General features: G+C 39.2%; 1 protein-coding gene across 4 annotated transcripts in view; it reads right to left on the bottom strand.

Moving 5' to 3' along the window:
• Window positions 1-17,060, bottom strand: part of DNAJC6 (DnaJ heat shock protein family (Hsp40) member C6) — a 160,007-nt gene that overhangs the window by 29,659 nt on the left and 113,288 nt on the right. For all 4 annotated transcript variants that reach the window (XM_030942489.1, XM_030942490.1, XM_030942492.1 and 1 more), the window contains 3 exons: window positions 7,394-7,516; window positions 2,601-2,734; window positions 373-567 (listed from right to left, as the gene is read on the bottom strand). In XM_030942489.1, the coding sequence (XP_030798349.1) occupies window positions 373-567; window positions 2,601-2,734; window positions 7,394-7,516 (452 nt within the window). The remainder of the gene's footprint in view (window positions 1-372; window positions 568-2,600; window positions 2,735-7,393; window positions 7,517-17,060) is intronic.

The following is a 17,060-nucleotide window of genomic DNA, read 5'->3' on the forward strand; positions in this document are numbered from 1 at the left end:
CATCACCATCTACCTAGTTGCTCACTTAGAAACCTCATTCATCAGTAATTCTTCCATTACCCTCACCTAATCCCATCAAGGCCATCGCCTCCTTCAATGACTAGGTGTCCTGTGTTCCCTTCCACTGTCTTAATCCTCTATATAGCTTATGCTAGTCCATTAGCCTATATCACCATTTGATTTGAAAAGGGGTCATGACATCCCCTGATTTATTTGTACTTTTCTAGGATTACCACTGATGCTGAACATTTTTTATATATCAGCTATTTCACAATGATATAGTCTTTCAAGAAGAATATGATTCAACTCATTCCTGCTCATTTACACAAGAATTGAGAAGTACACAGGAAGAAGTAAAGTATCATGACTTACTTCATTCGTTCAAAATCTGTGCAAGTCGAATATATTTTGGTTTCTCCAATGAGTACATCACAGTAAGGGCGACATCCATTCCTCTGTTTGTTGAAAAAGGGTATTGGACTGACAGTGATCGACTTAATTGTGAGAGGCTTGAAGTGAGGGCAGTAGGGCTTGTCTGCGAGTAGGTCACACATATAGCCCAGGTATCTGAAACAGAAGATTGGCTCTGTTGGGGCCCATCGCACCAGGAGAAGCAAGCAATCAATATTTGCTATGAAGATTCTTCTTGCAAATTATTGTTATAATAAAAATTTATTCTATTAATTTCTTTTTTTTTTTTTTTTTTTTTTTTTTTTTTTTTTTTTTGAGAGGGAGTCTCTCTCTGTCGCCCAGGCTGGAGTGCAATGGCCGGATCTCAGCTCACTGCAAGCTCCGCCACCCAGGTTTACGCCATTCTCCTGCCTCAGCCTCCCAAGTAGCTGGGACTACAGGCGCCCGCCACCTCGCCCGGCTAGTTTTTTTGTATTTTTTAGTAGAGACGGGGTTTCACCGTATTAGCCAGGATGGTCTCGATCTCCTGACCTCGTGATCCGCCCGTCTCGGCCTCCCAAAGTGCTGGGATTACAGGCTTGAGCCACCACGCCCGGCCAATTCTATTAATTTTTTTTTTTTTTTTTTGAGGTGGAGTCTCGCTCTGTCACCCAGGCTGCAGTGCATTGGCATGATCTCAGCTCACTGCAAGCTCCGCCTCCTGGGTTCACACCATTCTCCTGCCTCAGCCTCTCTAGTAGCTGGAACCACAGGTACCCGCCACCACACCCAACTAATTTTTGTATTTTTAGTAGAGAGGGGGTTTTGCCGTGTTAGCCAGGATGGTCTCAATCTCCTGACCTCGTGATCCACCCGCCTTGGCCTCCCAAAGTGTTGGGACTACAGGCATGAGCCACCGTACCCGGCCCATTCTATTAATTTATTAAACATTAACTAGCAAAAGATAATGCGACCAATAATTTAGGAAAGATTTTGTCTACTGAGATTGCTGTACTTCCTCAATGAACTGATAATAGGGTATTTATTAAATCAAAAAGCTTATGGGAGTTTTATAGTACCTCAATATTTGAACATCTATTCCTATTTTATCTAGCAGATCTAATTTATCAGCTAAAATTTGGCTTTGGATAAATTTTAGAATTTTATCATCAGAAGCACTTTTAATCCAAAAAGTTAAGGAGATGCAATTTTTTAAAAAATGAATATATTGTGATTAAAGGAAAGAAAAATGAATGTTATCTAAAAACAGTTTTCTTTTTTATTCCATTTTTCAGATTATCTTTTGTCATCTATTTTATTTCTATATCAGAGTTACAAGAAAAAGTGAATTTTAAAATGCTTTATTCTCTATGTATTTTTGCATTTCCTTTTGTTAATCATGTTCCCCACAGGAGGATCACCAGTGATAAGTATAACCAGCTACTGCTGTTTTTCAATAAAGACCCGTATAATAAAACAAAAAGGGACTGGTCTTAGAGCTTGGGATGAGGAATGTTGTTCTGGCTATGTTCATTGGGCATTAGACCTGAGGCAAATCACAACATGTCTTGAGACACAGTTTCCTCACCTGTAAAATGAGGGAAGTTGGACATAAGTACTCTTTAAAGTTTGCTTCTAATTTTAACATCATAAATTTTCATATGGGGGCTTACAAACTGAATGACAATCCAATATCCTAATCCAATTCCGTTTTTCCATAGTTCAGGATAATGCCAGATTGATGTGGTTTGACTGTGTCCCCATCCAAATCTCATCTTGAATTGTAGCTCCCATAATCCCCATGTGTTGTGGGAGGGATCCGGTGGGAGGTAATTGAATCCTGGGGGAAGGTTTTCCCATGCTGTTCTCATGACAGTGAATAAGTCTCACGAGATCTGATGGTTTTATAAAGGGCAGTTCCCCTGCACACACTCTCTTGCCTGCTGCCATGTAAGATGTGCCTTTGTTCCTCCTTTGTCTTCTGCCATGATTGTGAAGCCTCCCCAGCCATGTGGAACTGTGAATCCATTAAACCTCTTTTTCTTTATAAATTACCCAGTCTCAAGTAGTTCTTCATAGCAATATGAAAATGGACTAACACAAAGATAAAGTAAAAGAAACTTATGAAAGGATTTATAAGGCAGATTTAAAACAGTACATGACACCAATTAGACCACATCTGTGCTTACCCAGCATCTAGCTTACTTTACCTCCTATGGGATGGTGAAAGTCCAATTCCTGGTCGCTTTGCATATAGCAATCGAATGGCTGGGCCAGGAGTAGAGTAGAGGTTACAGAAAATGAACATAGCACCAACCAGAATTGATGATGCCGCCCGTCCATCCTGTCAAAGAAAATGCATAAATTCATTATGAACCTGATCAAATCAGCCATTCTCCAATGAGAATGGCAGAATTTGCAATTAAGAGAGAGATAGAGGAGAAATCCTCTTAACTGTGGGTGCTTTTCATTTAAAAATTATTTACTTGAAAACCAAAATTTGTTTCAGCTTTTTAAATCACAGCAGCAAGGAAAGACTTATCCTTAGAATAAAATTGACTGTAATCTGAGAAGCCCAGCAAAATACATTTGATTTGTATATATTTACTGAAAAATAACATAAACTTCAAAGTAACTTTGGACTTGTTAGCATCATAATTAATAGCTGAAGTCTCTTGGTTTAGGACTGGAAGCAAAGAGCTCCCAGGTTAGGTAAATGCTGCTTGTTGGGATATGGCATATATGTATCTCATGCAAAGTATGTTCCTAGATTCATATAAAATAAAGAACCTTCACCAGATTCAACTTCATTCAATGTAGAAATAAATCTGGTATGGACTAAATGTCTGTATGCCCCAGAATTCATATGCTGAAATCCTAACCCCAATGTGATGGTATTAGGAAGTGGGACTTTGGGGAGGTAATTAGCTAGGGAGAGTGGAGCTCTCATAAATGGGAAATGTGCCCTCATAAGAAGAGACAAAAGAGCTTGCTGTCATCTCCCTCTGCTTTTGGCCATGTGAAGATAAAAGAAGACAGCCATCTGCCACCCCAGAAGCAGGCCCTCACCAGACATTAGAAGTGCAGGCACTTTGGGCAGAGTGGCTCATGTCTGTAATCCCAGCACTTTGGGAGGCCAAGGCAGGCAGATTGCCTGAGGTCAGGAGGTCGAGACCAGTCTAGGCAACGTGGTGAAACCCCATCTCTTAGAAAAAAAGAAAGAAAAGAACTGCAGTCACCTTGATCTTGGACTTCCCAACCTCTAGAACTACATTTCTGTTGTTTAAGCCACCTGGCCTATGGTATATTTGTTATGGCAGCTCAAGCTAATTAAGACAAAATTCAGTAACATCCCTGACAGATGGTGACCTAGTCTCTTCTAGAACACTTTAAGTGACAGGGAGATTACTTCTACTTGAAGTAGCCCATTCCAGTTTACAGAGCTCTTCCTTATATTGAATATGTTGAGTTGAATTCCATTCCTCCATAGCTTCCACTCAGTGACCCTCATCCTTTTGTGAGACCAAAAAATAAACCTATTCCTTTCTCCCTATGGTAGTCCTTCACATATCTGAAATACCCTCCCTTTCCATCAATGCTTCTATTTCCCTTTTAAAATGAACTCAATCCCTTCTATTCTTCCTCATTTGATATTCCATTTTAAGAGATGTCATCATTTAGCACATTTCTTCTAAACAAATTCAAGTTTTAAAATGACAACCTTAAATGTGCTGCCCAGATGTGAAATGCAAGATATGAGATATATTCTGACCAAACTAGAGGAGAAATATCATCTTCTTTACTCTGGACACTATGCTTGTATTAACATAACCCCAGGCCAAACTAGTATAAATGCAGGCTAAGCAACAACATAAGCTTTTATTATTCTCTCAATCCACTAAAAACCCCTAGATTTTTTCCAGATGATCTGTTAAGGTAATATGCAAATATGTTTAATCTTTTAAAATCAGAATTCAGGACTTTACATTTATCTTGTATTTAATTTCAGGTTGTTAGTTTTTGTTAAGTGACCAACCTACAAGAACTTTTAAAATCCAAATTCATTATGTGACCCTTATAATTCTAAGAAAATTGATAAGCTGAATTTCCATATCTTCATCAAAGGTGTTGATTAAAATGAATAACTAAATAAAACTTTCTCCCAGGAGAAAGGTGATCCATTAATCACCTACCTTTGGAAGCAGATATTCAACCTCAACTCAACTAAATATATAACAACCTAGCCAAATTTCTCCATCTTGACTATAACAAAATAAGAAATATTTTGCGGGACTCCAATAAACTATCTCAACTAGTCTATTAGTCATGTGAAGTGTTCAGTTGGTTTTATATGTGCTCATAACGAACCAGTGAAGACTCCCCTTTTGCTAAGAATTTAAAATCATCTGTGCAAAACTTTCTCAGAATTGTGCCTTGAATTACCATCAGGTTCACAAGCCTACAACTTTCCAGGATCAACCTCCTTCCATATTTTGGGAAAAAAATCTCCTCCCTTCATTTGCCTGGCACCTCTCCTTCCTGTTTCTTCATATTACAAATGAAATCCATAATTGCTTCTCCAAGTGCTTTTGGCATTGTGTCACATAATTTAAGCCTTGAGAGTGAATTAATTTGAAGGATTGTGAGGCTCTTGTACTATCTTGCTACTTATCAGCTTTGTCTAAAGTATCATTGTTACGTCCTTCCTAGTTTGACATTTTTTCCCTCTGATAAAGAAAACAGAATAAAGGAGTTAAGATTATACCACGTGCCTCAAGAATTTGTTGTTGTCATTATTCCAAACACAGTTTTAAACAAAGGATATTTTTCTTAATCTGATTTATTTTCAGAATTTAGCCTTCCTGACACTCTTTTCACAGATCCATGACTCTTGGATATGTAGCCTCTCTTTTTCCCTGTGATGCAGGTCTTTTAAAAAGTGTTTGTTTTTACTAAAAGACTATATTATATATTATTATTATTATTATTATTATTATTATTATTATTATTATTTTGAGAGGGAATCCTACTCTGTTGCCCAGACTGGAGTGCAGTGACACTATCTCGGTCCACTGCAACCTCCACCTCCCAGGTTCAAGCGATTCTCCTGCCTCAGCCTCCCGAGTAGCTGGGATTACAGGCACATAGCACCACACCTGGCTGGTAGAGACGGCGTTTCACCATGTTGGCCAGGCTGGTCTCAAACTCCTGACCTCAAGTGATCCACCCACTTCTGTCTCCCAAAGTGCTAGAATTACGGGCATGAGCCACTATGCTCAGCTATGCTTATTATTTTTAATAAAACAACCAGTAGTATATTAAGATAAAAATAAGAGGTTGGGCGCGGTGGCTCACTCCTGTAATCCCAGCACTTTGGGAGGCCAAGGCAGGTGGATCACGAGGTCAAGAGATCGAGACCATCCTGGCCAACATGGTGAAAACTGTCTCTACTAAAAATACAAAAATTAGATGGGCGTGGTGATGCATGCCTCTAGTCCCAGCTACTTGGGAGTCTGAGTCAGGAGAATCACTTGAACTCGGGAGGTGGAGTTTGCAGTGAGCCGAGATTGTGCTACTGCACTCCAGCCTGGCGATAGAGCGAGACTCCATCTTAAAAAAAAAAGAAAAGAAAAGAAAAAAAAAGTTCCCTCCCCCAGCTTCAATTCCATTTCCCAAAGACATGGTATTGATTTCAACATATGCATATCCTTTTCGAGCGAGTTTACTGAGCACCCCTGTAGAACCATAATCTTTTGTTTGCCTCTTCTTTTTTCTTCTTCATTGGGTTTTTATTCTTTATGAAGAATCACTGAAACTGGGAGTTTCTGGTCTCTGTTGAGTCATCTTTCCTCCATCAAGATGTCAGATGTAGGCTCTCTGAACTTAGAGAAAATTCTTGAGTGAAGAGAAAATCACCAAGGTGCTTAAGGCTGCTTAGTCCCTAAAAGTAATCTGTTCTGTTGCACCATCTGCTGTGCCTTGGAAAGGAAAATCCTTTGGTCTTCAACATTAAATTCTTACAAACACTAAGTGTTTTTCCTTTATTGCCAAGAGTTTGGAGATTTGAAGCAAAAAGAAAGAAAAAATGTTCTTCAACTTTCTTTCCTGTTTCTTTCCTGTTTTAGCCAACTTGCTCTCAAGAAAGGACAGGGGGTGGGGAATCATCAAGTAATACTATAGCAAAAACATACACACTAAAGTTCATAGAAGCAATGAAATTTCCAGCATTAATGCTCACATTACATTTGTGTATTCAGTCACTTACTGAAGCCTTTTATGCCTGGAGTACAAAAGTTTAAAAAAAGGCATGATTCCTTCCTGCAAGATTACAATAGTCTAGTGCAAAAATATGTAGGAGAAGAGCTTATTATGACATAGGGTATTAAAAGTCATAGAAGACATTTAGATATAATGGGAATGTCTGTATTGTGAAAATACTGAAGAGTCTGAAGGATTTTACTGAAAGTTGAATTGTAAAGGACAGGCAAGAGTTCTGAGAAGAGTTAGGGAAAGGAACTCTAGGAAGCCGATGGTCAGAAAAATCATTAGTCCCAGTGGGAATGCTCTCAAATACAGTCAATCTATGTGACTTCTTACAAGGACATAGGTATCTTTTTTCTTTTATTTTCATTCAAACACAAACAGGAAGAAAAAATAAATATGCCAATATGTTAATGTTAACTTTATTCACACAAAAGTCAATGGCATTTTTAGCTGCGCACACATCACTCCTGTTTCTACCTCTTTTATAATATTTAGCACATTCTAGAGTCCCTACACTATGTGAGTTGTGTATACATCTGCCTTTCCCACTGGTGGTCAAGCTTTAAGTCAGGAATAATAAATCCCTTCCTTATTTTTACAACTCTCACATTATCGAATTCCTAAATATGGGCTCAATAAATCCTATTGAACTCAAATGTTACCTGTCTACCATTGTGTACAGGCTCATCCATATTTAACCAAACCAAACCATCACCACCAACAACAAAAGGTTACTCACCAAGCAGTGGACAACACAGACATTTTTGGGATTCTGCAGCAGCCAGTTATACATATTCCGACACACAGCAAAAAGGTTGTGCAGACTGGGAGCCTGCCTAATGGGCCAACTGCATTCTGAGACCTAAGGGAACACAGCAAAAGGAAATTAATTCCTCCAGCAACTTCCTCTTCATAAGCAGGTATCACACCAAACAACATCTTCTGGAAGTGATACCACATCCTCTCTTACTAGAGGCAGGAACAGTGGGAACAGGGTCCAAATATATGAAGAAGAGGGTGTTTAACACAGCAATTTTTTAAATTAAAGAATTCTGTTTCAGTAAAGGTATGAAAACACATTTTGAAACACATTTTAAATTAAACTAGACCATTTCAAGCACAGACTTGGATTTTTTCTATTCTGTGAGGTTACAAAGAATTTCATTTCTGTTAAGCATAAAATGTTTTGACCTTCCCACAAATGTTTAATTATAGGGTTATAAGTCCTGCACCATCTCTGATTTATCCCAGCTCTCATGATAACATGAAAAGTGCTACAGAGTGAGCCAAAGGCAGGCTTGTGCATGGATCTATTTTTTTTCTCTTTTAATCAAAGGACATAACTTACAGGGGAAACCCTTGGCATTTTCATTCACTTAACATGCATATTTTTTCACACATTATGGATCATCAACTAAGTTACAGGAACACTGCTTGGCTCTGATCCATGCAACAATCATCTAAGACAGGTATTAATAATATAATCCCCATTTTGCAGATGAGAAAACTGACTCTCAGAGGTTACCCAGAGTCACAGTGCTGCTCAGTGCAGCCCAGATCTTCTGAATATAAATCATCATGTTACAACAGCACACTGGTTGACATTATCATTTGCCTCAAAATACTGTTAAGGCATGATCCCCAGTTGATTACATATTTACTAATTTAGCTAAGAAACAACAAGGAGAAGCTTACAGTTGGACAAACTTCATAACCTCTTTAAGCCTTTCTTTCTTCATAAAATGTGGTGAACATTACCTTCTACATAACTCACACAACTGTGGATACTACATGAACATGTACTTTAAGAGCTTAGCTCAGTATCTGACACACCCAGAGTGATAATAAATGTTGGCAATTATTATTATTATATCAGGTAACTGCCAATGAAAGCGCTGCAGTCAGGACAGGCCATATTTGAAGAAAAATGAAGTCCTCCATGGTGAGAGTATAGACTGAAGGGTCAGATCATACAGTCTTTTTAAGGAGCTGGGAGAATATTTAAGGAGACCAACTCTCAGATCTACATTTCCAAAGATCTTTCAGGCTCCAGTATGGAGAATAGAAATGGATAACAAGAGCTTAAAGGTAGGGAGCCCAGTCAGGAGGTTGGTGAGGAGTATCAATAAGGGATGATGGTGGCTAAGGCTAGCTGAGTGGCAGTGGGGTATACACATACGTGAGGGACTCAGGAGATAGAGAGAGAGGTGGTGGGACACCTGGACATAAGACAGGTGATACATGGTGGCAGTGTGTGCATGTGGAGAGGTGTACTGAAGAGTGTGTCAGGGGAGGGAGAGGAAAGAGTCAAGCCTGAACTCCAGGTTTCCAGCGTGAATGGCTGGATAGAAGGACACAAGAAGTGCTATTTCCTGAGATAAAGAATTCTGGAGAAAGAAGAGGCTTCATACAGATGACGTCAGAATGTGCTCTGCAATCCCAAATGTCTCAAATTCCTTCTATGTGACCATGGGAAAGGGAGGCAGGAGGAATGTGTTTGATTAGCCCTTTTCTGGTAACCAGATAATAAATAATCAAAATATGACCGGGAAGTTATCTGTGCTCTTGGTAGAGCTGACATCTCAAAACAAACACATTGAGTTTCTCTCTCTGGGGCTGCCAAGAAAGCCCATTCTTTTTGGTTAACGTGTAACTTTTTTCGACAAGATGACTGTGGGGCAATGGCAGGAGACCTCCAGGTTACCCACTTTCATATACCTTTGGGAGGGACAAGTATGGTTTATTAAACAAAGTATTTGAAATGTTTGGCATAGCTCCCAAACAGTTCAGGGTGATCTAGTACTGGCCTCTGTCAATTTAAACTTTATAATGGCTTGCCCCTTTTATCCAACATGATTCAGGGCTGTTTCTGGTCTAATCTTTACCCACATATATATTCTGTACTTCTTCCGCCTTGATCGCGCTTTTCTCGCTCTGGCCCTTCTTGCCTTCCTATGTTTTCTTTTTTCTCATTATCATCTGCCTTCGTCGTCTTTGGTACCTTTAATCTTTGCCCTCCCTCCTTTCTTACTCATGCTTCTCGTGTCATCTCCCTTTCTTCCCTACGCGCTCTCATTACCGCTACTATTTTCTACGGCCCCCCCTATTTCTCTTTTTCCTCCGTTCCTCTTGCTATATCGCGTATCCTCCTTTCCTCCCTTTTCCTCTCTCCTACGCCTCCTTTGGCTCCTGTTTTTTATCTACTTCTATCCCTCCCCTCATTGTTCCGCCCCTCTTCTTGCTTTCTTCGTCTCCCGCTTTGTTCACACCTGCCTCCTGCCGTGGTCCTTTTCTGCGCTTCTCTCTGCTGCAAGGCCCCTAAGTCTATCCTCTTTGCGTTCTCTTTTGATTTTCCGAGTCGCTTGTTTACGACGTAAATACGTCCTCCCCCTACCCTTTGAGCGCTTTCACGCTTCTTCTCTGTCTCTCGTTCTGCCTTTCGTCACTTCATTCCCGTCTTATTCGCTTACTATCTCTTTTATAGGCTTTCTCTTTCTTTTTGCTCTTTAAACCACTAGTAGTCTTTGCTTTCACTTTGTGCCGTCGCTTTTCCCATTGTTGGATCCCTCCGTTTTCGTTCTTTATTCCGCCGCTCCCTCCTCTCCTCGCCCCTCCTATTACCGTTCTTCCCCCCGCCTACTTGTTTCCTTCTTTTTATCTCTCTCCTCTCATCCTTTCTCTACACCCCTGCTTGCTTTCCCCATATCCTTTTCACATTTCCCTCTGTGTTCACCCCTGTATCTTGCCTTTGCTGCTCCCCTTTCTTTTTGTTACCTTCCTCTCATCTTTTACATTCCACTTACTTCCTCCTCCCTTGCCTATAACATCCTGACCTTTCCCTCGTTTTTTTTGTTTTTTGTTTTCGGGGAGAGACAGACGGCGGCAAAGAGAAAAGAAAGAGAGAGAGAAGGAGAGAGAGAAGAAGGGGAGAGATGCAGGAAAGCGCAACAGCAGGGCAAGGAGGAAGGAGCGAAGAGAGAGGGAGCCAATAAGGGGAAGAGAGGAAAGAGGTGGCCGGTGGGAGGGAGCATCCGACGGGACAAGAGAGGAGGAGGAGGAAAGTGGAGGCAGAACGTCGAGAGTCTCCTCCTTGTTCTGGTCTAATCTTTACCCACATATATATTCCCCATTGATGTGTCTATTTTCAAGGAATGGAAATGACTTACTGATTAAAAATACAGAATAACTGGGAAGATATATTTTGCTGTCAGAGGAATCATAAAATGTGTATTTGTACAAGCTCCTTTCTGTCTGCAATGTATTTTCTTCCCTTGGTAAACTCCAATTCATCTTTTAAAACCCACGTTCAAGATCCAATACGCCTTATTGACATTTACTGAATATTTCACCCAACTGCTGCAGAATTTATATTCTTTTCATTAGCAAATGGAACATTTCCTAGAATAGACCATAGTCCACAAAACGAGTCTGCACAAATTCAAAAACATAGAAATTGGCCGGGTACGGTGGCTCATGCCTGTAATCCCAACACTTTGGGAGGCCAAGGCAGGCAGATCACCAGGTCAGGAGTTCAAGAACAGCCTGGCCAACATAGTGAAACTCCGTCTCTACTAAAAATACAAAAAATTAGCTGGGCGTGGTGACAGGCATCTGTAATCCCAGCTACTCGGGAAGCTGAGGCAGGAGAATCACTTGAACTTGGGAGGGGGAGGTTGCAGTGAGCCAAGATCACGCCATTGCACTCTAGCCTGGGCAACAGTGCGAGACTTCATCTCAAAAATAAATAAATAAATAAAATAGAAATCATACCAAGCATCTTCTCTGACCACAATGGAATAAAACTTTACAACTAAATAACAAAAGGAACCTTGGAAAATACATAAACATATGGAAATTAAACAACATGCTGCTGAAGAACCAATGAGTCAATGAAGAAATTAGGAAGGAAATTTAAAAATTTATTGAAACAAATTAAAATGGAAATATACAAAAACATATGGGATACAGCAAAAGAAGTACTAAGAGGAAATTTTATAGCAATAAACACTGATATCAAAAAAGTAGAAAGACTTCAAATTAACAACCTAACAATACATCTCAAGGAACTAGAAAAGCAAGAACAAACTAAAGCCAAAATTAATAGAAGGAAAGAAATAATAAAGACCAGAGCAAAAATTAAGAAAATTAAAACTAAAAAGAAAAAAGATAGACAACATGAAAAGTTGTTTTTTTGAAACAATACACAAAATCAATAAACCTCTAGGTAAGCTAAGAAAAAGAGAGAGAAGACCCAAATAAATAAAACCAGGAATGAAGAAGGAGACATAACAACTGAGACCTCAGAAATACAAAGACTCATAAGAGATGGCAACTATGAACAACTATATACCAACAAATCAGAAAACTTAGAAGAAATGGATAAATGCCTGGACACATACAACCTACCAAGATTGAACCATGAAGAAATAGAAAACCTCAACAAACCAGTAACAAGTAATGAGATTGAGGCTGTAATAAAAATTCTCCTATCAAAGAAAGGCCCAGGGCCTGATGGATTCACTGCTGAATTCTACCAAATATTTTTAAAATAACTAATATTAATCCTCCTCAAACTATTTTTTTTAAAACTGGAAGAAGAAATACTTTTTGAACTCATTCTACAAGGCCAGCATTGCCTGACACTAAAACTAGAGAAGGATACAACAAAAAAAGAAAACTACAGGCCAGTATCACTGAAGAACACAGATACAAAAATCCTCAACCAAATACTTGCAAACCAAATGCAACAACACATTAAATAGATCGTTCACCATTATCAATAAAGATTCACTTCATGGCAGAGCGTGGTGGCTCACGCCTGTAATCCCAGCACTTTGGGAGGCTGAGGCGGGCGGATTACGAGGTCAGGAGGTCAAGACCATCCTGGCTAACATGGTGAAAGCCTGTCTCTACTAAAAATACAAAAAAATTGGCCGGGCATGGTGGCGGGCACCTGTAGTCCCAGTTACTCGGGAGGCTGAGGAGGAGAATGGCATGAACCTGGGAGGTGGAGCTTGCAGTGAGCCGAGATTGCATGACTGCACTCCAGCCTGGGTGACAGAGCAAGACTCGGTCTCCAAAAAAAAAAAAAAACAAGTTTCACTTCATGGGTAAAAGGATGGCTCAATATATGCAAATCAATAAATGTTATATACCACATTAATATAATCAAGAACAAAAAATATATGATTATTTCAATAGATGCTGAAAAAGTATATGATAAAATTCAACATCCCTTTATGATAAAAATCCTCATGAGGCCAGGCGTGGCAGCTCACGCCTATAATACTAGCACTTTGGGAGGTGAGACAGGCAGATTACTTGAGGTCATGAGTTTGAGACCAGCCTGGCCAATATGGTGAAACCCCCGTCTCTACCAAAAATACAAAAATTAGCCAGGCATGGTGGCAGGTGCCTGTAATCCCAGCTACTTGGGAGGCTGAGGCAGGAGAACTGCTTGAATCCGGGAGGCAGAGGTGCAGTGAGCCAAGATCGCGCCACTGCACTCCAGCCTGGGTGACAGAGCAAAACTCCGTCTCAAAAAACAAAAAAATCCTCATGAAAATAGATATAGAAGGAACATACCTCAAAATAATAATGGCCATCTATGACAAATCCATGGCTAACATCATACTGAATGGAGGAAAATTGAAGGCCTTTCCTCTAAAGAATGGAGCACAACAAGGATACCCACTTTCACCACTATTATTCAACATAACACTGAAAGCCCTGGCCAGAGCAATTAGGCAAAAAAAGAAATAAAGGACATCTAAATTGGAAAGGAAGAAGTCAGATTACCTTGTTCGAACTCAACATGATCTTATGGCTAGAAAAACCTAAACACTCCACGAAAAAAACTGTTAGAACTGGCAAATGAATTCAGTAAAGTTGCAGAATACAAAACCAACATGCATAAATCAAGAGCATCCATATGTGCTAACAACCAACAATCCGAAAAAGAAATCAAGAAACCAATGCCATTTTCAATAGCTACAAAAAAATATAAAATACCTGGGAATCAATCTAACCAAAAAAGTGAAAGATCTACACAAGAAGAACTATAAAACTCTGATGGAAGAAATAGAAGAGGACACACAAAAAAGAAAAGGTATTCCATGCTCATGGATTAGAAGAAATAATATTGTTAAAATGGCAATACTACCCAAAGCAATGTACAGATCCAATGCAATCTCTATCAAAATACCGATGACATCCTTCACAAAATTTAAAAAAAAAAAAAAAAAAAAAACCTAAAATGTATATGGAACCACAAAAGACTCCAAAGAGCCAAACCCACCCTGAGCAAAAAGAACAAAGTGAGAGGCATCACATTATCTGACTTCAAAGTTTATTATAAAGCTACTGTAACCAAGACAGCATGGTACTAGCATAAATACAGGCACATGGACTAATGGAACAAAATAGAGAACCCAGATATAAATCCACACATTTACTACCAATTCATCTTTGACAAAGATGCCAAGAACTTGCAGTGGGGAGAGGACAGTCTTTTCCATAGATGGTGCTGGGAAAAATGGGTAACTATATGCAGAAAAATGAAAATAGACCTATATCTCTCACTATATACAAAAATCAAATCAAAATTTAAAAACTTGAATCCAAAACCTGAAAATATAAAACAACTAGAAGAAAACATTAGAGAAATGTTCCAGGACATTGATCTGGACAAAAATTTCTTGTGGAAGACCTCAAAAGCACAGGCAAACAAAGCAAAAATACACAATTGGGACTATATGAAGCTAAAAAGCTTCTGCAAACCAAAGAAAACAATCAGTGAAGTGAAAAGACAACCCACTGAATGGCAGGAAATACTTGTGAACTATCCACTTGACAAGAAATTAATAACCAGAATATATAAGGAGCTCAAACAACTCAATAGTAAAAAAAAAAAAAAAAAAAAAATTAAAAACTGGGCAAAAGAGTTGAACAGAATTAACAGATCTTCAAAAGAAGATACAGAGATGGCACACAGTTATATGAAAAAATGTCCAACATCACCAATCAGAGAAACGCAAATCAAAATCACAATATAGTGTCATCTCACTTCAGTTAAAATAGTTTGTATTGGCCAGGCGCGGTGGCTCAAGCCTGTAATCCCAGCACTTTGGGAGGCCGAGACGGGCGGATCACGAGGTCAGGAGATCGAGACCATCCTGGCTAACACGGTGAAACCCCGTCTCTACTAAAAATTACAAAAAAAACTAGCCGGGCGAAGTGGCGGGCGCCTGTAGTCCCAGCTGCTCGGGAGGCTGAGGCAGGAGAATGGCGTAAACCCAGGAGGCGGAGCTTGCAGTGAGCTGAGATCCAGCCACTGCACTCCAGCCCGGGCGACAGAGCCAGACTCCGTCTCAAAAAAAAAAAGAAAATAGTTTGTATCAAAAAGGCAGGTAATACCAGATACTGGTGAAAATGTGGAGGAAAGGGAACTCTTATACACTGTTGGTGGGAATGTAAATTAGTACAATCACTCTGGAGAACAGTATGAAGGTTCCATATGACCCAGCAATTCCACTACTGGGTATATATCTAAAAGAAAGGAAATCAATATATCGAAGATAAAGCTGCACTCCCATGTTTACTGCAGCACTATTCACAATAGCCGAAATATGGAATCAACCTACGTGCCTACCAATGGATGAATGGATAAATAAAATGTGGTATACGTACCAATGAAATACTATTCACATAAAAAAGAATGAAATCCTGTCATTTGCAGCAACAGGGATGGAACTGGAGGCCATTATAAGTGAAATAACCAAAGCACAGAAAGAGAAATACCGCATGTTTTTTACTCATATGCAGAAACTAAAAATGTGGATCTCATGAAGATCAACAGTAGATTAGTAGTTAACAGAGGCCAGGAAGGGGAGTGGGATGGGGTTTGAAGGAGGAAAAAATAATATAAATGTAATTAAACTCTACACTTAAAATGGTACATTATATATGCATCTTTAACTCAAATGTTTAAAAAAAAAAAGTTCAAGTGCCCTCTTGTCTCTGATCATTTCTCTAATACTCACAGAAATGCTTAGTCATCTTTATATTCAAGCCCCTGTTTATTTTCATCTATTTACAGCTTTTTTCAGTAGAGCAACATGGTTAAGTCCACAGGCTGGATTTTCACTCTGGATTTACCATTTACTACTTGATTAACCTTAAGCAACTTACTAACCTCTCCAGGCCTCGATTATCTAGTGTGTAAAGTGTAAATGAGCATTGTAGGATTGTTGTCAGAATTAAGTAGCACAACATAAACACAGTAAATGCCAGCTTGCGGTCAAGCAGTACTGAATAAACTGCTTGTATCTGTTTCCCCTTCTAGACACCGAGCTCCATGAGAAGAGAGACCATAACTTACTCATTTTTGTAACCCCAGTGTCCACTGTGCATGTGTTGCTCATATGGTATTTGCTGAGTGAATGAACGAGTGAAAGAATAAAGGAATGAACCCCATTTGGCAACCTATTTTTATAATAAGATTTGTCCACATGTACCATATCTTGAGGAGGGAACAGGTGAACCCATTTTATTGGGTTTTTAGACTGTAATAGAATGAAAGTATAGAAAATTTATTGCCCCAGCAATATTTTTGAAGGTTTTAAAAACTGGCTATTACACACACACACACACACACACACACACACACACCCCAAATGTCAATATCTGTAATGAGTCTCAGCTAAAAGTTGGCTTAATTATTCTTAGCACAATAGGCAAATAGCTCCAGGATCATTAACTCAATCAAGTAAATAATATTAATTTAAAGTACTCCATAATTATATATTTACTTGATATATAATTATACACCATTAAGCAAACATACAATTAGAATTTTTTAAAAGCATGTGCTCTGTCTAAAAGGGGAAACCACTAAGGCATAAACAAAACCAACAAAATAGAAAAGGAATTCAATCACTGCAAGCTATTTTTTGTAGCTCTCTGGAGTTCATAGCTTCATGCAGTAACTGACATTTCGCAATGCTGTCTCCAGTTTTCCTGAACACCTTGAACACCTCCTGGGTTTGCTTAGCTTCAGAGGACACCATACAGATTACAGGGCTGCCATGATACCACCCAGTGGGAAAAAGAGGCCAAATCATCACCAGGGCTGAATACCATTCAATTTTCAAGTCTCCATCATCCCTAGCCCAAGACAGGATGGGCAGAAGCAGCCACTCACTAAGCATAGGAATGAAAGCTTCTACACAGAGTATGACTTAATTGCCATATCTAGTGTTTTATGAATCACGCACCATTTTTGGAGGATGCGGATAATTCAGTCAATCATTTATTGTGGCATTTTATTATTACCAATATTAATCATAGCTACTACTAACTGAATGATGACTCTAAGCAAGACACTGCTATCAAATTTATTCCTTACA

The sequence above is a fragment of the Rhinopithecus roxellana genome, chromosome 12, assembly GCF_007565055.1.
Source record: "Rhinopithecus roxellana isolate Shanxi Qingling chromosome 12, ASM756505v1, whole genome shotgun sequence".
NCBI lineage: Eukaryota > Metazoa > Chordata > Mammalia > Primates > Cercopithecidae > Rhinopithecus > Rhinopithecus roxellana.